General features: G+C 44.9%; 1 protein-coding gene across 1 annotated transcript in view; it reads right to left on the bottom strand.

Moving 5' to 3' along the window:
- The window catches only part of CILP2 (cartilage intermediate layer protein 2), a 38,023-nt gene extending 21,610 nt beyond the window's left edge, over positions 1-16,413 (bottom strand). Inside the window, exons 1-4 of the mRNA XM_087704887.1 lie at positions 16,350-16,413; positions 5,085-5,186; positions 3,494-3,757; positions 43-234 (exon numbers count right to left, since the gene is read on the bottom strand). Of these exons, the coding sequence (XP_087561013.1) occupies positions 43-234; positions 3,494-3,757; positions 5,085-5,186; positions 16,350-16,413 (622 nt within the window). The remainder of the gene's footprint in view (positions 1-42; positions 235-3,493; positions 3,758-5,084; positions 5,187-16,349) is intronic.
- Positions 16,414-22,214: the final 5,801 nt, after the last annotated feature.

The raw sequence follows: 22,214 nt of genomic DNA, 5'->3' as shown, positions 1-22,214 counted from the left end.
GCCCCAATATGAAATTAAAGTAGGTTGATGGCCAAAACGAACCTTGGCAGGGTTCAGATCTGCAGGTCCGACGTTCCATGGATTTCCCAGGGCATTTCGACAGCTGTCCCAGCGTTGCTGCAGAGTTCTTCAGACAGGTCCGGTGTCTGGTTTGGATACCGCTGAGGCCACATGCTGTTTGGGAACAGGGACTCCAGGGAGACCAGGTTGACCATCCCGGCTTCTGCACAGGATCTGTTGGGCAGAACAAATTAAGGGGAAAAGAAACTCAGGAAGAGAATTGTGTCTACAACTATGATGATTGGATGATGACCAGTGGTGGGTTTCCATTTTTTTACTACCGGTTTGCTTGCGTGTGTCCGGGTAGGTGGGTGGAGCCTCCCGCTGCCACCATTACCAGTTCGCTCGATCCAGGCCGAACCAGGAACAACCCACCTCCGGTGATGACCAAGGCTTTTCTTCATAGATTATGTTATGTTGAAGGATCTAGAGCAGTGATGGTGAACCCAGTGCCAAAAAGGGAGTGCACATGCACGCGCGTCGGGGACATGCCCCAGAAGAGAAGCTGCCTAGTGGGCATGCACGCTCCGGGAAATGAACTTTTGGTTTCCGGTGCACACATGTGCACCGGCAAGCTTGTCTTCGGTTATTGGTGTGCATGCATACATGAACGCACGAAGATCAGCTGCACGGCACATATGCACATAACGGAAATCAGAAGACCAGCTCTTCCTGTTTTTGGGGACGCTGCACGTGCCAGCAAACATTGCTCCACGTGCCACTTTGGGCATGCATGCCACGGACCTAGAACCCAATTGCTTTATTTTATTTAGTTCTTTAATTTATTTTCATTTATTTTATTTCATCTTTTTTATTTTATTTTTCATTTTATCATGTATTTGTTTTATTATTTTATTAATAATTTTATTGTTATCATTAATTTTATTGTTATTATTTATTTTATTACTTTATTACTTTATTACTTTATTACTTTATTACTTTATTACTTTATTACCTTATTACCTTATTACCTTATTACCTTATTACCTTATTACTTTATTACTTTATTACTTTATTACTTTATTACTTTATTACTTTATTACTTTATTACTTTATTACTTTATTATTGTTTTTTATTGTTTTATTTTTATTGTTTTATTTTTTTATATTTTATTTTTTATATTTTATTTTATTTTACTTTATTATTTTATTTAATTGTTTATTTTATTATTTTATTTTTCCTGCCTCTCTGACTGCTATATCTCTAGGTGGCTTACAAAGTTAAAAGTCCCAACCTCCCCCCCCCCCCCCCCAAAAAAAAACACTCAATACAAAAAATGACAAAAATAATCCTGGGCATTGTTAAGGGCATCAAAAAATAAAAACTGCTAAAACCCCTATTTATTTATCCTCTGTTTTTGGCTCTGAAGGCAAGGGGAGCTTTACAAAGAGTCATGAAGGACAACTATATTTTGAAAAGAATGCAGACTAGATATATTGTTTTCTTTCTTTGGGTACAAATGAAAAACTAAGAGGTATTCACCCATATTTCTTTGTTTCCTTTTGGGGGGCAAAGAGTAATTATCATTAGAAGGGAGATACACTTTGCTGTCATTATGCATCCAAGGAACAGTGGGATGCTTCTAGGTAATTTAATGACCAAAACTGCTTTTAAAATTGTCTCCACCTCCAGATCTCCCTGAGTTGCCAGAATTTGGGGAATTAATTAATAACACAATTAATTAAATGACTGCCATCAGTTACCTTGTCAATTATCCTGGGCTGCTCAAGAAAGCCTAGTTTTTCATTCTTTTTATGCCATGACCATAAACATCAGACAGAATGACAGAATAACAGAGTTGAAAGGGACCTTGGAGGTCTTCTAGTCCAACCCCCGGCTCCAGGAGGAGATCCCTGGAGCTGAGGTGGCGCAGTGGTTAAATGCAGCACTGCAGGCTACTTCAGCTGACTGCAGTTCTGCAGTTCGGCTGTTCAAATCTCACCAGCTCAGGGTTGACTCAGCCTTCCATCCTTCCGAGGTGGGTGAAATGAGGACCCGGATTGTTGTTGGGGGCAATATGCTGACTCTGTAAACCGCTTAGAGAATGCTGAAAGCCCTATGAAGCGGTATATAAGTCTAACTGCTATTGCTATTGTTATCCCTAATAAGAGAATAACAGAATTGGAAGGGACCTTGTCCAACCTCTTGCTCAAACAAGGAAATCCTATAACAGTGATGGCCTTTTTTGGCTCAGGTGCCATAAGCAGGGGGAGCATAGGGGGGTCGTGCGTGGGCGTGCCGCACCCATAATGCAATGCACGACACACCCCCAACATGCATGGGCACATGACAGGTGCGACCCCCCCATTTTTTGCATGCTTTTTTCACCCTCCCCAGGCTCCAGAGGCTTTATAGGAGACTGGGGAGGACGAAAACAGCCCCCTGCCCCCACCGAGGCTCTCCAGAGGCTTCAGGAACTTCCCTCAAGCCTCCGGGGGGCAAAAAACGACCCTACCAGCAAACAGAAGTCACTTCTGGGTTGCTTGTAGGGCCGATTTCAGCACTCCGGAGCATTCAGGAGCCCTCAGGAGGCTCCCTTAATGCTCTGGAGGACTACAAACGGCCCTACGAGCAAAACGGAAGTCCGGTTTGCTCATTGAATCATTTTTTGTCCTCCAGAGCCTTCAGGCAAGCCTCCTCAGGGCTCCTGAACGATCTGGAGGGCTAAAATCGGCCCTACGAGCAACCCGGAAGTGACTTCCGGTTTGCTTGTAGGGTCGTTTTTTGTCCTCCAGAGGCTTCAGGGAAGCTCCTGAAGCCTCCGGAGGGCTTCTGGGCGGGCCGGGGGAGGTTGTTTTCACCCTCCCCAGGCTCTTATAAAGTCTCTGGAGCCTGGGGAGGGCGAAAAATGGCTTTTAAAAAGGCTGAACTCGGCTTGCCAGCGCGCGCATGCACGCTGGCCAGCTGACAGAGCAACGCCTCGCGTGCCCTGACAAATGGTTCTGCATGCCACCTGTGGCACGTGTGCCATAGGTTCGCCATCCCGGCCCTATAACATTTCAGACAAATGGTTCTCCAGTCTCTTCTTAAAAACCTCCAGTGTTAGAGCACCCAGAGCTTTTGGAGGTCCTGCACCAATTCCTATACCAACTTCCTGTAACAGTAATGGCAAACCTTTTCGGCACCGAGTGGCCAAACCAGAATGTGTGCTAGCCAGCTGGTTTTTGTGCATGCCGGAGCACTGGAAAAGCGAAGACCAGGTGGGCGGTGTGAATGCCTGCACCGAAAACCAGAAGAGTAGCTGGCGTCGGTGCAAGTGCCCACAGAGAGGATTCTGCGTGCCACCTCTGGCATGTGTGCCATAGGTTCGCCATCACGGTCCTACACCATTTCAGACAAATGGTTGTCCAGTTAAGAAGAAACTTCCAGTGTTGGAGCACTCACAACCTCTGGAGGCAAGCTGTTCCACTGATGAATTGTTTTCACACTTACCCACAGGGCAGAGGAATCGGACATGATAGTTGGAGCAGGTCCTATTGGTGAGCTGTTCTTTGTTGAGGCAGTGGAAGCCTTCTTGAGGACTGAAGCGCACAACTTCTCCCACTTCCTTGGGCAGCTCCCACTTAGTGGTGCGGGCTTGGATAGAGAGGGGCCGGGCACAGATGCGCTCGGGGTAGTAGAACCGGATGGCCTCCAGCGTCTCAAAATCCCCTTCGCCTCCAGGATGGTCCACATTGAACCAAGAGGTCCATTCCCCTGCAGGTAGAAGAGGAGGAAAAAGACTCCCGTGACTCTTTGAAGTGTTGCTACTCTGCAACAGGGCTTTCCACAGCAGGCCATCCAGAAAGAGGCCCATTTCACAGATGCGTACATCGAGAAATCAAGAATCCCCATTTATTAGGACACGGATTTCAAGGGATCAAAACAAGGGATCAAAAAAAATAGATTCATAATATGCACTGAGAAGGGCAGAAGAGGTAGTTTTCAAATCAGCTTTCTCCACTTCATTTATGTTTCAAGTTTATATGATGCTCAGTTCCCCACAACTTGGGGTGTCTCACAACAACTAAAATAAAGAAGATATAATTACAAGCAATGGTGTCGAAAGAAATCCGTTGTTATATCAATTGTATAAGCTAAGGACTTGTGGTTCAGTCATATATTATGCAAACACAGCAATTGTTAACCCAGATTCTTGCTGTAAAGGTAGTCCTCGACTTACAATCATTCATTTAGTGACCGTTATAAAAGTCACTGAAAAAATTGACTTATGACCGTTTTTCACTTACAGCCATTGCAGCATCCCCATGGTCACATGTTCAAGATTCAGACAACTGGCTCATATTTATGACAATTGGAGTTATGTGATCACCTTCTGTGGCTTTTTGACAACCAAAGTCAATGGGGAAGCCAGATATATTAACAACCATACTAGTAACTTAACAACTGGAGTAATTCATTTAACAACTGTGACAAGTAGGGTCATAAAATGGGGCAAAACTCACCAATTGTCTTCCCTACCAACAGAAACTTTGGGATCAATTGAGATTGTAAATTGAGGACTACCTGTAATGATTTTTTTCCTAAATACTAAAGCTTCAGCGGTAAAGCTTTTGTTGAAAATAAAGCTTAACCTTTTCATGATTTCAGAGCCATGTTTTATAAGAGGAGAAGGAGAGTTGCAAAAATAAAAATAAAACCCAGAAAGCTATCAATTCCAATTTTGGAATTATCTATGTTCTTTTCTAGTCTCAGGAAAATTATGAAGAAATCAAAGCAGAATTAAGAAGACCTAAACAAAAGACAGAAGGCAATAGAATGGAGTGCTGGCGATGAAGTGTAGCTTACAACAACAGGAGTCTCCACCAGGGAGGTCAAAAAAGTCAAGATGGTGGCCACAACTTCAATCAAAACCCTGCCCCTTTTTTATACATATGACATCACAAACATTAAAAAGGGGTGGGCCTTTGCTTGCCCAGTCAAAGCCACCATATTCACACTCTGCCATTCTTGTGGGCAGCCCTCTGTATCCTTAGGTCTTAAATCATGAATTAGCCTTCATATTTTTAAAAAGATGACCCACCGACTGTTTTTTCATCAAGACGTGTCCTGGCTTTTATCCTTTTTTTATGTTTATTCGGTCCTTTTGTCTTGGCTGCCTCAGAGTCATTTTTCATCTGTGGATCTGTGAAGAAAACCACAAGTTCAAATAAAAAAATAATATTTTTATACCTTGTGGTTAAGCAGTGGCTTACTGAATAATATATACCTCACTGGCTCTAGAAAACACTCCTAGACCAACTATATTCTGACTGGGCTTACCTAGTCAGCTAAACCATCCAGTCCTGGTTGGAAATCCAGCTGCATTATTTATTAAATAGCTTTTTTTTTTTTTACAGTTTTTGATTGGCAGATAGGGTAGATGAGGGGCTGTAACCCCCAAATGGAGATGGAATTAAAAGGGAGTTCTCTGAAGGCTCCTTATTCGCCCTCAGGATAACAACCAAGGCTGATTATAGGACAAGTGTGTGTGTGTGTGTGTTTCAGGGGTGTTTTACTGCCGGTTCGCTCGCTCACGTGCGTGCTGGATGCATGCTGTGCACGCATGTGCAGTTCAATTAAAATTGTCTTGCGCATGCGCAGAACTAGAAAACAAGATGGCAGCGATGGCGGCGGAGACCAGGAAACTGGTTTGGGGGCGTGGCAGGCTTGGATCGCTGCTGGTTCCATGACTCAGACCACCATACCACTACCAGTTTGGCTGAAACGGGCCGAAACGGTAGGAACCCATCACTGGTTATGTATGTATGTATGTATGTATGTATGTATGTATGTATGTATGTATGTATGTATGTATGTATGTATCAGAGGTGGGTTCCTACCAGTTCGCACCTATTCGGTAGAACCGGTTCGTCAAATCTACCGAACCGGTTAGAAGAGGTCCCAGCAGTGGACCTGGAAAGCAGGCCACACCTACAGAAGAGGTTCCAAAAATTTTTGAAACCCACCACTGGTATGTATGTATGTATGTATGTATGTATGTATGTATGTATGTATGTATGTATGTATTATTTATACAATTTATTGGCTGCCAACCTTACTATAGGGTAACTCTTGGTGACTTACAGTCATAAAAATACGTTTATACATATACATTTAAAACAAATTGCCCCCCTCCCCCATTAGCAGGCTGTCTGCTCCATCAGTGGAGTCATGGGAAGACTTGATTTATTAAACCAGAAGGCTCTCTTGCTACCAAACAGAGCTCTCAAGGGATCGATCGGGTAAATTGAAGGCCATAAAACTCAGCCGTTTAAGATTCATTATATCAAAGCACTGCCATTAAAAATAATAACAGCGCCCACTGGCCAGATTGAAATGGAATTTTACAAGCTGTATTGAAGAAGATGCTGGATAAGAAGCAGAGAAACTCAGATGCTAGTCTCTCCCGCTCAGCCGTGGAAGCTCATTGGGCTAGTCCCTCCCTCTCAGTCCAAGAGTCAATCAGGTGTAGCGGCAAAAGTGCCAGGAGTGTCTTAACGCATGGCCTGATGGGCACTTGCCCATGTGCCCCATGAGCATAGGGGCCCCATACTAATATGTGTATGTTAACACTTCAATGCACCTTGTATCATATAACTACAGCAACATATTTATTACATTTTACTGCATTTTTTAAATTAATACCGTACTAACATATGCAAATATATGTTTTATTTTACATTTACATTTTTATGAGTAGTTGTCATAGGGGCCCTAGTACACTACTTTGCCTGGGGTCCATAATGCTGTTAAGACGGCCCTGGAAACTGTTAGGCTAGAATAGAATAGAATGGAATGGAATGGAGTGGAGTGGAATGGAATAGAATATAGCAGAACAGAGCAGAACAGAACAGAACAGAACAGAACAGAACAGAACAGAACAACAGAGTTGGAAGGGACCTTCTACTCCAACCCCCTGCTTAGGCAGGAAACCCTACACCACTTCAGACAAATGGCTATCCAATATCTTCTTAAAAACTTCCAGTGTTGGAGCATTCACAACTTCTGGAGGCAAGCTCTTCCACTGATTTATTGTTCTAACTGTCAGGAAATTTCACTAGTTGTAGGTTACCTGTCTCCTTGATTAGTTTCCACCCATTGCTTCTTGTCCTGCCTTCAAGTGTTTTGGAGAATAGGTTGACCCCCTTTTCTTTGGGGCACCCTCTTAGATATCAGCAGATTGCTATTGTGTCACCTCTAGTCCTTCTTTTAATTAAACTAGACATACCCAGTTCCTGCAACCGTTCTTCCTATGTTTTAGTCTCCAGTCCCCTGATCATCTTTGTTGCTCTTCTCTGCACTCTTTCTAGAGTCTCAACATCTTTTTTTACATCGTGGCGACCAAAACTGCATGCAGATTCTAGAAGCAGATTCTAGGCTAGAAGCAGATTCTAATTGCCGCTCCACTGTGACAGTTCATTGGCTGATTTTGGCTCATTCCCTCCCTCTCTGCTCAGGAGCCATCAGGTGTAGTGGGGAAGATCCTACACTAGAAGCAGGGAGACCCAGGAATTAATCCTCACGTAGCCATGGAAGCTTATTGGCTGAATTAAGGTCTGTCCTTTTCTCCCAGCACAACTTACCCTAAAGGGTTGTTATGGAGAGGGAGTACGTGTCAAACTCAAGGCCTGGCCCACGGAGCCACCCTGAAAATAACAAAAGACTGGCACACAGTGCCTCCTGCCAGCACAAATGGAGGTTGTGGCTCTCCCAAGAGAGTTGTAGGAGACTGTTCCAGCTGAAAACGGAGCTCTGAAATCCATTTTCGCTGCCAGAGCGCTTGGGCCATCAAAGGTGCCCCTGACACAAGTGATGTCGAGCTGGCCATGCCCACACTGCTCCCCCCCCGAGGTCAAACATAACCCTGATACGGCCTTCAATGAAACTGAGTTTGACACCCCTGCTCTATTTACGCCAGCATCCGATTTCCAACTACAGCCTGCAAAGATGCTTCTGAAAGACCCATTAGCCTGGCATTTGGGCATCATTTCTGCCATGCTTGTTTTGTAGTGCCATATAAATCGGAAGAAGACTACTATGGCTTATGCTGTTATCTTATGCATATCTCTACCCTTGTCCCCTTCGTTCGTTTATTGGATTTGTATGCCGCCCACTCCCGAAGGACTCCGGGCGGCTCACAATAAAACAGAGGGGGGGGGGATAAATAAGACAATACAAACAATATTAAAATACACAACAGTCACAATTGAAGCGGGGCTGGATACTTCAACAGCCCCCAGCCTACCGGAACAGCCAGGACTTAGTAGCTTTACGGAAGGCCGGGAGGGTAGTGAGGGTCCGGATCTCCACGGGGAGCTCGTTCCAGAGGGCCGGAGCAGCAACAGAGAAGGCTCTCCCCCGGGGGGTCGCCAGCCGACATTGGCTGGCAGATGGAACCCGGAGAAGGCCAAGCCTGTGTGATCGAATCGGTCTTTGAGAGGTAATTGGCAGGAGGCGGTCTCTCAAGTACCCAGGTCCGATGCCATGCAGGGCTTTATAAGTAATAACTAGCACCTTGAAGCGAGTCCGGAGACCGATGGGCAGCCAGTGCAGCTCGCGGCAGATAGGTGTAATTCCCCAGCCAGCATGAAATACTGTTGGACTACATTTCCCATCAGCTGCAATCACAGAGCCTAATTACAAACTCAAAATGTCCGTTGATGTGACCCAGCTACTATGCACTGTATTTTATTTTACAGCAAATTATAATCTATCTTTTTACAAGAGACAACATGCCCACCAGTGGTAATATTTGAATAATGTGTTACTAAAAAAAAAAAGAGTTGATAATCTTAATGATAAAGTCTCTGACAAAAATCCAGTTGCTCAAAAAAAAGAAAGAAAGAATTATTTTATTTAGATTGACAGGACAGTATCTATTTCATAACACATTACAATGAAAACTCTGCAGGATGTATTGAAAATTTAAAGGGCTTGTTATCGGAAGGTTTTAACGTAGAAATTATTTATGGAACATTCTTTTTTTAATCCCTAATTTAATTTTTTCAATGGTAAATGGGGATTTCAGCAAAGATATTCTTCATTTAAACTTCACTAACTAAATGGTTGAGGGAAATTACTTGGCCTATTCCATAATTATTTAAAACTGTGTCTCTCTCATGCTGACTGGGGAATTCTAAGGATTGAAATCCACACATTTTAAAATTGCAAGCTTGAAAAATGCTGCTTTAAAGGTTAAATGTTGGTTCCTTTTGTATTCCTTTCCCAGATATTATTGATAATTATTAAAAGAAAGAAGGAAAGGACATGACTCCGGTGGCAGGGACGACTGCGGAGCAGAGCAACCGAGTGCCTGCCCTACACATATCAGACAGCTTTTCACTGCTGTGCAGCCATGCTGGGAATCTTCCGGAACCAGCTAAACCTCATGCTGGGAATCTGAAATTTACCTCACCTTGAAGGTCACACAATTCAGAGATGTAAACTGAGCAAATGTCAGCCGAGGGAAGAAAGAATAAAATAATTAAAAAAAAAAAAAACACCTCTCTAGGAAGAGTAAAGTGTCCAAAAGAAAAAGCAAATGTCTCTTTTTCCCTTCAATGTCCTATATTTTTATTTTGCCCTCTCTACTCCTCAGGGAGTTCAGGGAAGTCACAATGGTGGCTGGTACCACATTTCTTCAAGGTATTGGACCTGGGTACTTGAGAGACCGCCTGCTGCCAATTACCTCCACTAGACCGATCAGATCCCACAGATTAGGCCTCCTCCGAATTCCATCCGCCGGCCAATGCCGACTGGCGACTACCCGGAGGAGAGCCTTCTCTGTGGCTGCTCCGACCCTCTGGAACGAGCTCCCCGTGGAGATTCGAACCCTCACCACCCTCCAGGCCTTCCGCAAAGCCCTTAAAGCCTGGCTGTTCCGACAGGCCTGGGGCTAAAGAGCTTTTGCCCCCCTCCTCGAATGGTATGGTTGTTGTGTGCTTTAAATTGTGTATTGTTATGTTCGTCTTTTTTATCCCCTGTCTGTACCCCCTTCCCTGACTTGAATTGTGAGCCGCCCTGAGTCCCCTTCGGGGAAAAGGGGCGGCATATAAATGCAATCAATCCAATCCAATCCAATTTAAAAGCTGTTATTTTGTCTTTTTTAGTCTCCCGTGGGTACTGTGGTCCCAACTGCTTTTTTTTTTTTTAAAGCAAGCTTCAATTCTGATATGATCATATCTTCATGCAAAGTAGGAAACAGATGGCTCTTTGGAGAAATGTTTGCAACACAGATACTTAAATATGTTTGCTGTTTCTCAGACAACCATCTGTGCGGAGAGGAATGGACAAGCAAGCATCCCTACGGGGGAAGCTCATTCTAGAATCACCAGGCTCAAAAAGGCCCTTGAAGGCCATAGGATCAACCTATGGTCACTGCAAGAATCTAGATGCTGATGGCTGTCCAACTTCATTCAGAAAGGGGATCTTCTGGTACTGTTTGATGGGAAGCCAGTTTGGGGTAGTGGTTAAGGTACCAGGCTAAGTCCTAGTCTTACCCAAGGCATGAAGTCAGCTGGGCAACCTCGTGCCAGTCACTCTCACTCAGCCTTAGAAAGGCTGGCAATGGCGAACCGCTTCTAAAATCTTGGCAAGAAAAACTGCAGAGACTCGTCCAGGCATTTGCCAGGAGTTAACACTGATCCCCCTCAACACACACATACACACATCCACACGTACAGATGATCCAGCCATGTCCTTTCCTGGTATGATGAGAGACACATAGTCCTTGACTCACAACCACAATTGGGACCAGGATTTTCATTGCTCAAACTAGGAGTTGTCCCAAAGGTGCTTTTTTCAAGAGGCAACTGGACTTTCTGGTTTTTCTTTGAAGATGTTTTGGGACAACCATGACCTGGATGACTGACAATCTCCATAGATAGACATTAAGGAAGGTGGTTGTTAGTGAGTTGTGCACAATCTTATGACTTTTTCCCCCCCACAGTTAAGCTGTACAGTTGTTCTACAGTTGTTAAGTGACTCCCGCAGTTGTTAAATGCGTCCGGCTTCACCCGTTGCTTGTGGGAAGCCCACTGGGAAGGTTGCAAATGGCAATGATGTATACTTGAAACACAGCAACTATAGTAAGTACATACTGGTTGCCAGGTGCCCAAATTTTGATCACGTGACCATGGGGATGCTAGACAGTTGTGAGTTCAAGGACTGGTCATAAGTCTTTTTTTTCCACTGCCATTTGTAACTTTGAATGGTCTCTAAATAGTTGTAAGATAAGGACAATCTGTATGTTGTATTATACTCAAAATTATACTGAGATAAGAGAAACCTTACAATATAATACCCTGTTTCCTTGAAAATAAGACCTCCCTGGATAATAAGCCCAATCAGGCTTTTGAGTGCATGTGCTAAAATAAGACCACCCCTGAAAATAAGCCGTCCCCGAAAATATTGCAACACAGCAGCAGCCACGAGGTGACCATGCTCGCCGCCTCCTGCACCTCAAAAATAATAAGACCTCCCCAAAAATAAAGCCAAGCGCTTATTTCGGGGGTCAAAAGAAAATAAAACCCTGTCTTATTTTCAGAGAAACATAGTACAATAACAGAGTTGGAAGGGACCTTGAAGGTCTTCTAGTCCAACCCCCTGCCTAGGCAGGAAACCCTATACCGTTTCAGACAAATGGCTATCCAACATCTTCTTAAAAACTTCCAGTGTTGGGGCATTCACAACTTCTGGAGGCAAGCTGTTCCACTGATGAATTGTTCTAACTGTCAGGAAATTTCTCCTCTGTTCTAAGTTGCTTCTCTCCTTGATTAGTTTCCACCCATTGCTTCTTGTTGTGATCTCAGGTGCTTTGGAGAATCGCTTGACTCCCTCTTCTTTGTGGCAACCCCTGAGATATTGGAAGACTGCTATCATGTCTCCCCTAGTCCTTTTTTCTATTAAACTAGACATACCCAGTTCCTACAACCGTTCTTCATATGTTTTATGTTTAACCGTAGTGGAACAGGCCTTGGATCCATCTAAACTGGCATTCTCTGGCATCACACGCTGGTCAAGTGGAGAGCAATAGCACTTATATACAGCTTCATAGTGCTATACAGCCCCCTCTAAGCGATTTACAGTGTCAGCATATTGCCCTCAACAATCTGGGTCCTGCATCCTCAGGCAGAGGTGGTATCCAGCAGGTTCTAACCAGTTCTGGAGAACCGGTAGCGGACGTTTCGAGTAGTTTGGAGAACCGGTAAATACCACCTCTGGCTGGCCTCGCCCCCATCTATTCACTGCCTGAGTCCCAGCTGATTGGGAGGGAATGAGGATTTTGCAGTAACCTTCCCCTGGAATGGGGAGGGAATGGAGATTTTAGAGTATCCTTCCCCTGCCACGCCCACCAAGCCACACCCACAGAACCGATAGTAAAACAATTAGAATCCCACCACCGTCCTCAGGGATGCATTTGGGAAACTTGCCAACCCAGGTTGGAGGCCAAGAACCCCCTTGAAATGTTGCTTCCCAGCAAGCAATATTTAAGCCTTGCTGCCTCTGCGTCAGAAGGCAGCAAACCATCATTGTAAAGAGCATTCATAGCCTGACCCTCCATGAACTTAACCAGACCTCTCCAGATGCTGCCTTTGGCATACTGGCTGATAGCAAAATCCTACTGTTTATCATTTCCTTCTCTGTGTGCTGAGTCTTCTTCCACCATTCTCTCTGTGTTGCTCTTGCTTTGTGTGTGTGTTGTGTGTGTGTGTGTGTGTGTGTGTGTGTGTGTGTTTGTGTGTGTGATATGCTTCCTTTCTTTTGGAGGTACAGTGCTGCCCAATATACCCTGTTTCCCTGAAAATAAGACCTCCCTGGATAATAAGTCCAGTTGGGTTTTGAGCGCATGCATAAGCCCTCCCCTGAAAATAAGCCCTCCCTGAAAATACTGCAAGGCAGCAGCAGCCAGGAGGTGACCATGCTCGCCACCTCCTGCACCTCAAAAATAATAAGACCTCCCTGAAAATAAGGCCAAGCGCTTATTTCAGGGGGGGGGTGTCAAAAGAATATAAGACCCTGTTTTATTTTTGGGGTAACTTGGTATTAACAAGTGGAGCTCTATCTTGGCAGAATCCAACATCACAAATTGCATGGATTTTATTCAAAGAGAAGGCGGGTGCGTCAGGATCTTTCATAGTTTTATAAATTATTCTGACAAATATGGAACACAATGCAGTTTTACCCTTAGGGTTTCTTTCGGTCCTTAGTGGCTGTTTTTGGCAGATGGGCATTGATTAATTAATTCGCTCAGCTCTTCCTACCCCTCCCTTCTGCCCACTGGGCTCACAACATCTGGTTCTGCAGAGGGATCTGCGCCTTCTCCCCATTTTCTGAAGAGGCCATCAAGACACGCGCCGGCTCCTTCTTTACTCAGACTTAGTGCTCTTTGGATAGAACTCTAAACGAGTTTGAAAGTCAGAATTTAGTGTGAGTGTTTTAAAAGCAAAAATAAGCCTCCTGAGAGAGTGCTAACCCACTGCTGCATAGAAAGTCAAATCAAGAGGGTAAAGAAAATTGAGTTCTGCCAGTTGCATATTGCTGATTTTGGTACCAATGATCATTTTTACACAGCTTTTCCTGACAAAGGCATCTCTTCACTGGTTTTGTTTTTTGGGGGGGCAGGGTAGCTGTCAAGCACAAGAAATCAGAAAATCCAGGAAGTTCAAATGAATATATAAAGTTTTATTGCAAGCTTAAGGTCTCTACAAAAATCTAAACTACTAACCGTCAAAACAAATTGGTGGTAGAGTCAATGGAATTCAAGGCCGGCTGGAGTTAGATCTCGTGTGGGTGCAAAGGAAGTCGAGACCGATGACATGTTTGACTCCTCCCTCGGGCTTAGCCTGGTCCTCTCCTACACTAGCACTACTGCTACAGAAGCCAAATCAGTCTTTCAAGGTAGGCCAGGTTGAGAAACAAACACCAGAGGGATTCCAGACATGCTACTTTATTATACGGCATCTTCAAAGCCTGTCAGTTTGCTAAGGACAATATTGTCCAGGGTTATTTTAATGCTCTTTCTCACTCTTCTTGCTTTCCTAGGGTTTAGCAATTTTTCGCCTCTTCCTTCCAAGAGCCAGAGCTAAATAGCTCTGCAACTGGTTAGTGTTAAAGATGAGTTTCTTTTAGAAGGGCATTAAACCCAGATTACTTGGGCAACTTGACTGGTGGTTAAACCAGCTCGTCGAAATAACTGCCTGCATTTGCCTGACCCACCACACGTTAAAGAGATTGATTGGTGCTTGTTTTTCCTGTCAGCAGATGACACTCAGCAGGAGAGGGAAAGCCTGAACATGTTTCCTTAACATCTTCCACGTTAAAACAGCAAAGGGAACACTACTCATCTGCCGTGATTCTAGGGATAGAAGAGGGATCAGACTTCAGGCAGTGCAATTTATGCCAGCATAGTTCTCTGCTTGCCTCATGGATTGGAGGTCAGCCGTTTAAGATGTCATCTGCCTGTGCTTCAATGCTCCCCTTTGCTTAACTTTACTAAACAATCACCTGCATTAAAATCATGATGGGATAGCTACATGTAAGAACATTAAAAGTGATTGGATCAGATTATGTGTCTCTGTCTGAACTGGGGTCTCCTCTGGACTAGGGTGCCTGTGGTTGATTTTCTCCACTACCGTATTTAAAATTTGGAACTAGACCACCTGTTCCCATGGAGTCACCATTTTACTTTTGCTATACAGGGACTGAAATATGGGTGTACCTCGGTACACCCATGTTACACCTATCCTCCGCGAGCTGCACTGGCTCCCTATTGGTCTCCGGACGCGCTACAAAGTGCTGGTGATTACCTTTAAAGCCCTACAAGGCCTTGGACCTGGATATCTGAGAGACCACCTCCTGCTGTATACCTCCCAACGGCCGATAAGAACTCACAGGCTAGGCCTCCTCCGGGTGCCGTCGACCGGACAATGCCAGCTGGCGACCACTCGGGGGAGAGCCTTTTCTGTAGCTGCTGCGGCTCTGTGGAACGATCTGCCCACAGAGATCCGGACCCTTCCCACTCTCGCGGCCTTCCAAACAGCCACCAAAACCTGGCTGTTCTGGCAGGCCTGGGGTTGTTGATCTATAAATCAGGTCCAACCCCCAGCTAAGCCGAATGTATGCTGTGTTTTTTAAACTGTTTTTCGTTTTCTTTCCCCTATCTGTTATTTTTATTTCATCTCGTATTTGTAAGCCACCCGGAGTCCTCAGGGATTGGGCGGCATATAAACTCATTAAATTACAAATTACGAATTAAATATGCAAATTGGGAAGTAATCTGCTGAAATGAATAGGGTTCTCTCGCCCTTTGTTTATAATAAATAGATCTAAATATGGATAGATCCAGTGGTGGAATTCTTTTTTTTTTTAAACTACCGGTTCTGTGGGCGTGGCTTGGTGGGAGTGGCAGGGGAAGGATACTGCAAAATCCCCATTCCCTCCGCACTCTGGGACCAGCCAGAGTTGGTATTTGCCAGTTCTCCGAACTACTCAAAGTTTCCACTACTGGTTCTCCAGAACCTGTCAGAACCTGCTGGATATCCCCCCCTGGATAATTCTAAAAATAATATAGGAGAGACCGGCATAGAAGAGACCAGGAGATCTGTCCTGTCTAGCAATCTGAGTTCATAGACTGGGCAGGAAAATGCCTTTTCAAAGTTCAGTAGAACATTCCCCTCACCCCATCTTCAATAATTATCTGTCTCTATCGACCATGCTTAATCATTCTGTTATTAGATCTTTCTCCACCATAGATAAGGCCAGTCACCATTTCAAGTTAGCTACAACTTGCTTTAAGAGCATATTTGCCTTTTGTCAACACAACAGCTCACTCTCGTTATCTCTTACCGTAGTGAGTTCTGGTCACAAATCATAGGAAGAGGCCCTTTCCTTATGTAACCTCAAATTGTGACCCCACTAGAAAGAAAGGAAATATTCTGTCTCTTTCTCTGGATCTGGATAGCATATCATCTAGCAATTAGGGAACAATTATCAACTCTCCATTAATTGCAGCCGCATGGTAAATTAGCCTCTTGCAAGCCCAACCTACGTCACAGCAGTTGTTGTTGCTGTGGGGGGAAAAATAGGAGCAAGAGGATGAGGTATGCTGCCTTGGGGACAGAAGACAATGAAATTAATTAAGTCTGTCCTCCTCCCTGTTCTTGAAGATTGTTGCCATTTTAATTCCTAGGTAGCTATGCAAATCTATAAAAAGGCTGTCGTGTGATATGGGGAGGGACAGAAAAAAAAATCTCTTTCTCTAACCACATACACACAAATCCACGCACACATCTAGAGGTACCAATACCTTGAGCCAAGATGCCGATGAAGACAAAAGAAATGAAGACAACGGCCAGTTTGAGTCCTGTCATTGCTCCAGAAGGTCTTTTTTTTCGGGGTGGGGTGGGGTGGGGGGGTCAGAAAGCTTCTCTCTGCACCTCTGGGGAGGGACTTCTAGGCTGAGATCCTGAGCTGAGCTGGAAAGATCCTAGGCTGAGCAGAGCAGCAGGTTTTTATAGGACTCAGCCTTCAGCCTTCATTGGTCGGGAGTCCTTTTTGGATAGACTGCCTGGACGGGAGAAATTAGAGAGACGCAGAACTCAAGAGCATTTCAACCTGAGCAGCACTTGGAAGAATATCAGGGGATTTTTCTGTTATTATTATTGTTTTTGGGAAGGCTTCAACAGAAGCTATTCTAGTGTGGGCTGCTAAAATTGGACAGAAGCTGGAAGGCAATGCAACCACAAATGAGCTAATGTGAAGCGAGGTCATGCTAAAGAGTTCTCCTGATAGAGGTGGCTTTTAAATTGGTGTGCGGGGCAGGAGGAGGGAATAGAGACTTCTGGATTCCTTTTGAAGTCGCGGTTAAAAAGCTGTCATTATACAGACCTGCCCGCCAATATTTTAGAGTGGGGGTGGTGGGGAACGGAAGAGTTTTTGAAAAGTTTGTGTCGGAATATCTGGACAGCACAACCTCATTGAGAAGAAGCAGGACAATACATGCGAGTTCTATCTTTATTGTTAAGGTCACACATTAACAGCATCTTGCAAGTCTGAAGGTTTTTCTCCCCGCCTCTCTTTTTGCTTTCTGGAAAATCAGGGAGGGTCCCTTCTGAACGCTTTTCATAAGTCCCCTGACTCTTTCTGTGGACCGAGATAACTTTTAGCGGGAAAGTTGACTAGTCTTCGGCTCTTCCTACATCTTCTAAGGTCATTCCCACATACTATTAGGCTCATTCTGCTGGACCAACTGGACAGGCAGAGACCATTAGATACAGTGGTGGGCTTCAAAGATGTCAGCAACGGGTTCTCTGCCTGGTTGCTGGGTGGGTGTGGCCATGGTGGGCGTGGCCTAGTCTGCCTCCTGCACCATGGCGGGGGTGGAGGGCATTTTTGCCTTCCACAGGCTCCGGAGGCTTTCCTCGAGCCTCTGGGAGGGTAAAAACTTCCTTCCCCGGGCTCTGGAGGCCAGAAACAGGCCTTCTGAAACTTCCATGAGGCCCATTTTCCCCCTCCCCTAGCCTCCGAGTGGGCCCTGCACTTACCTTGCATCCAAAATGGGCCGCGTGGAGACTCCTGGGAGGGGAGGGGCAGAGTGGGCGGGGCAGCATGGGCGGGCCAGCCAGGGGTGGGATTTGGAGGTTCTCCGAACTGGCCATAACGTTAGCTACGGGTTCTCCCGAACCAAGGTGAACCTGTAACAGCCCACCCTTTATTAGATATAGGCTGTCCCTCAAATAGCACCCACCCACCCCTCAACCACTGCACTCATGACTGCCACAGCTATTCGCAGTGTTGATTTTGATTTTCTTCTCCCCACCTCCAAGATGCCCCTCCTTCCATATTTAGTCTCATAATTGCGTTTTCTGAGTCACAGATTCTGAGTTAGGTTGGCGAACCTGCCTGTCAAGCCAGCCACCCTCAGCAACCAAGAAAGAAACCACTTAGCTCCATTTTGATAGAGCCGAGGTGGCGCAGTGGTTAGGGTGCAGTACTGCAGGCCACTTCAGCTGACTGTGATCTGCAGTTCAGCGGTTCAAATCTCACCGGCTCAAGGCCGACTCAGCCTTCCATCCTTCCGAGGCGGGTGAAATGAGGACCCAGACTGTGGGGGCAAGTTGCTGACTCAATTTGCTAAAAAAAATATATCTGTAAACCGCTTAGAGAGGGCTGAAATCCCTATGAAGCCTTATATAAGTCTAATTAATAAATAAATAAATAATAAATTTACTGGTTATGAAAAGATAGCAGCTAAGCAAAGCAAGATCTGAGGCAAAAGAGCGCGTAATCATAGATATCAACCCCCTCCCCCTGGTAACCCCATCCCTAGTCCAATCTGCAAATCCCTCAGGTGTCAGGTGAGTTCCATCTTCAAAAAACATCATCAGGTTGGTATGCAGGATAGTTGGCCTTGGCAGGCCCATCTACTATCTCCAGCACGCACAGTAGATAGTGAGAACGAAACTCCCTTTTCACAATCTCTCCTGTACTTAAAACTTCCCTTCCCAAATACCATGCCTCCCCCTCCCCGTTTCAATGGCAGCCGAAAGCAAGTAGCAAAACAGAGGCTGACACTACCTCTCTACAATTGTTCCAGTGGAAGAAAATATGTGTAGATCAAGCTTGAATTATTGGTTCCTTGATGCCCTCCGAGCTTGGTTCTTTTCTTGCAAATCTTCCGTTACCGGGCTAGGTAACAACATCAACGCCCCTCAAGAAAACTTCCCTGCTATGATGAGATACAGGTAACAACCACAAGTGGGATCGGAATTTCTTTGCTAAGCAAAGCAGTTGTTGAGTTACACTCGATTTTCCAACTTTTTGGGGTGGGGGCCACAGCAGTTAAGCAAATCACTGCAATTATTAAGAGAATGGTCATTAAGCAAATCTGGCTCCTCCCCCCCTTGACTTTGCTTGTTGGAAGCAGGCTGGGACGCTCACAAATGGCCACCATAGGTGTTGGTTGCCAAGCACCTAAATTTTGATCACATGATTTGGGGGGAAGCTGTGAGGGTCATAAATGCAAAGAGTGATTGCAAGTAACTTTTTTCCAGTGTTGTTGTAATTTTGGTCGCTAAATGAATGGCTGTACGTCGAGGACTATTCCAAATTAAAGAGACATGGAGGAGACCCCACGAATTCTTATTTCACTCCTTGCTTGTTGTGAACTACTCAAATTCTCCAAATTCACTTTTTACAATAGCTTCTTGTTCATCATCCCTCAGGAGAATACGTGTTCTGTTACATCTATTAGTTTTACTATATTCCTCATTCTGGCATGAACTACAAACAGATTTTGCACTGGTCTATTTGTTAGGCCCAAACCCCAACTTTCTTATTTGTACAACTCAAGAAAGCACACGTAACACTCGCTCCGACAACAGCCCTTGTAAACGCTTGAGGAAAATTTACACTCGCTGGCTCAGTTTTGGCAAGCAGCTACTCAAAGCTTGAGCAAGTTGCATTTAGACAAGAATCTCTATTGAATACCAAAATAAGTGGTTGGTTGCCTCTGTCTATGGGAGAATGCAGTTTCTCTCTCATACTCATTTCAATTTAAATCCACTTTTTGAACAGTTTAATGGCTTCTTGCATTGCTCAACTCGACTTGGTGCTGGATGTTTTGTTGGTTGTTGTCTTAATCAGCTTTCCCCACACAGTTAAACTTCCAAATGTGTAATTCAGGCAATTCTATACAAAAAGGACTTTTGTTTTGTCTAAAAAAAACAAGAAGAGAAGAGCTGACATCTGTGATATTTATGTTTTAAAAGCTTGTATTGGGAAAAGTTTACAAATATGACATCAGGAACATTTGTGTTAACAAAGTGTTTCTCTGGGAAATTCCATTACAAACCATGCACATTAAGGTTGTGTACAAAAAATATTTTGATATTTTGGGGAGAGTTACAGATGTAAACAGACGCAAATCATCCCAGGATTGGCCAGCTGAGGGACATTTCTGGAAAACCCTTTAAAACTCCAGATAAATTAGATCCTTTAGATCAGGAGTCCCCAACCTTTTGGACTTCAGGGACCACTAAATTCATAATTTTAAATCCCGTGGACCACTAATATGAGCTGCGCAATGACCAGTTGGCTGGGTGTGGCTAGGTGGCCAGGTGACTGGGTGGGCTTAGCCAACTCAATGTCACTCACGACAAGGGGCACCTCACCAGCCTCTACTCACCCTTCCCCTCCCAGCCACTCCTCGTCTGCCCACCCGGGCTTCTTAGGGCCCCAACAGGAAGCAGTTGTTGGAGCTAAGCAGCCACCATGAGAAACAGTTGGCAAAACAGCTGGCTCAGTTCAAATTGGATCTGACCGAGGAGGAGGCTCAGCAGAAGCACCTCACTGAGGACTAGGAGTATAGGCTTTCCAAGTAGAGGGAAGACCTGCGGGAGTGCAAGGCCAGGTACCAGCGCCTGAAGGCTCAGTAGGCTAAGGTGGTCAGCCAGTTCCAGACCATGATGCTATCCTACTGCAACAAGGTCCTCTGGCTCTTCATCACCAGCGGCACTTCCCTCCAGCCTTCACCCAAAGCCCCGCATCAGGAGGCTGAAGCAGAATTTCTTCCCCCCCCCAACCCTCACAAAAAGACCCCGAAGGGGGGGACTCTCTGCAGCAACACAAATGTTCATTGCATGTATCCTGCCCACATTAGACCTCTGATCTAATGTAATATAAAAAATGCAAATATTTTTTCTACGGACCACCAAAATTTTCTCGCGGACGACCAGTGGTCCATGGCCCACCAGTTGGCGACCTCTGCTTTAGATTATGCCCAATGTACAAGGGTTGGTGATGGTCTTAAAAGAACTATTCTGGAAGCCTAAAAATTTATTTGGAAAAAATTAAAACAATCACTAGATGGAAGCAAAAGTCTTTTTCTATATCTTTACTGACATCTAGTGGTACAGGTAGACCTGGACTTACGGCTGGTTGCTTAGCGACTGTTAGAAGCTATGGTGGGCCACCCAGTGTTATTTACAACACAGATTCAAAGTTCCGATAGCCACACCCACATGTGGTCATGTGATTATAGCATGGGAGCTCGGCAACCAGCCTATGATGTGTGGCGTTTTTTTTCCAGAAACCTATGTTTACTTACACACAAAGGATTTGCTTAATGACTGCTCCATTCACTTAACAACCTCTACAAAAAAAGGTCATAAAACTGGTCAGGATCATATGGTGATCCGCTTAACAACCAGCACGATTTACAACCATAATTCTGGCCTCGATTTCTGTCATAAGTTGAAGAACTACCTGTATTTTAACATTTTAACAGAAGGGAAGGGGGAGGCGGGGAGAGAAAGCTTTAAAAAGGCCAGTTGCAATTGTACCAGTGGTGGGTCCCTACCAGTTTGGACTGGTTGGGCCGAACCAGTAGTGGTTTGGCGACCTGGGTCGCTGGAACCGGCAGCGACCTAAGCCTGCCACGCCCCCGAGCCAGTTCTCCGGTCTGCATCAATAGTGCCGCCATCTTGTTTTTTGGTTCTGTGCATGCGCAGAACAATTTTTATTGCTCTGCGCATGCGGGCTTGCGTACATCAAGCGAACCAGCAGTAGCGACTGCTGGAACACAGCCCTGACTTGTACCCAGCTATCTGTTGTCCTTCCACTTTTTCGATATTAAGCACCTCCTGCTTGATGATGTGTATACATTAGAAGGGCAGGGAAGAATTTTAATATAAATACGGAGAAATAAATAGAACATCGCTCATCCCTGTCCAACTCCTGTCCCAAACTGTTCCTTAAGGCCTACCAAACTTGAATGCCTCTTCCCAGCACCTTTGCCTCACCTATACATTGAGATCTTTCCATTCAGGTGGGTTAATCTGAAGGCAGGGTAAGGTGAGATATTTAAATTTTGCAAGAGGTGAGCATATTAGCAACTTCCCTGGCAGCCACCCCTACCTTGATTGCAATGGACTAGTCCCAGATGGGTGAGACCATCTCGAGAAAACATACCCCTGAAAGTATGACATATAAAATATATTTTGATCAGCTTTTGGGCTTAAATTGCTAAAGACTGCTTTGAGGAGTCAACATGGAAAAAAGAAGAAAAATTAAAAAATTGAGTGTGCCTTCATTAAAAAAAAAACTTCTTTCCTAAAAGCACACACGCAGACAGACAGACACACAACCTAGACATAAATCAGCTTTCAGCAGA

Source organism: Thamnophis sirtalis, unplaced genomic scaffold, assembly GCF_051295495.1.
Source record: "Thamnophis sirtalis isolate CommonGarterSnake01/CBP01778 unplaced genomic scaffold, rThaSir2_p1.2 scaffold_1, whole genome shotgun sequence".
Taxonomy (NCBI): domain Eukaryota; kingdom Metazoa; phylum Chordata; class Lepidosauria; order Squamata; family Natricidae; genus Thamnophis; species Thamnophis sirtalis.
This window is presented reverse-complemented; position numbering and strand designations above follow the sequence as displayed.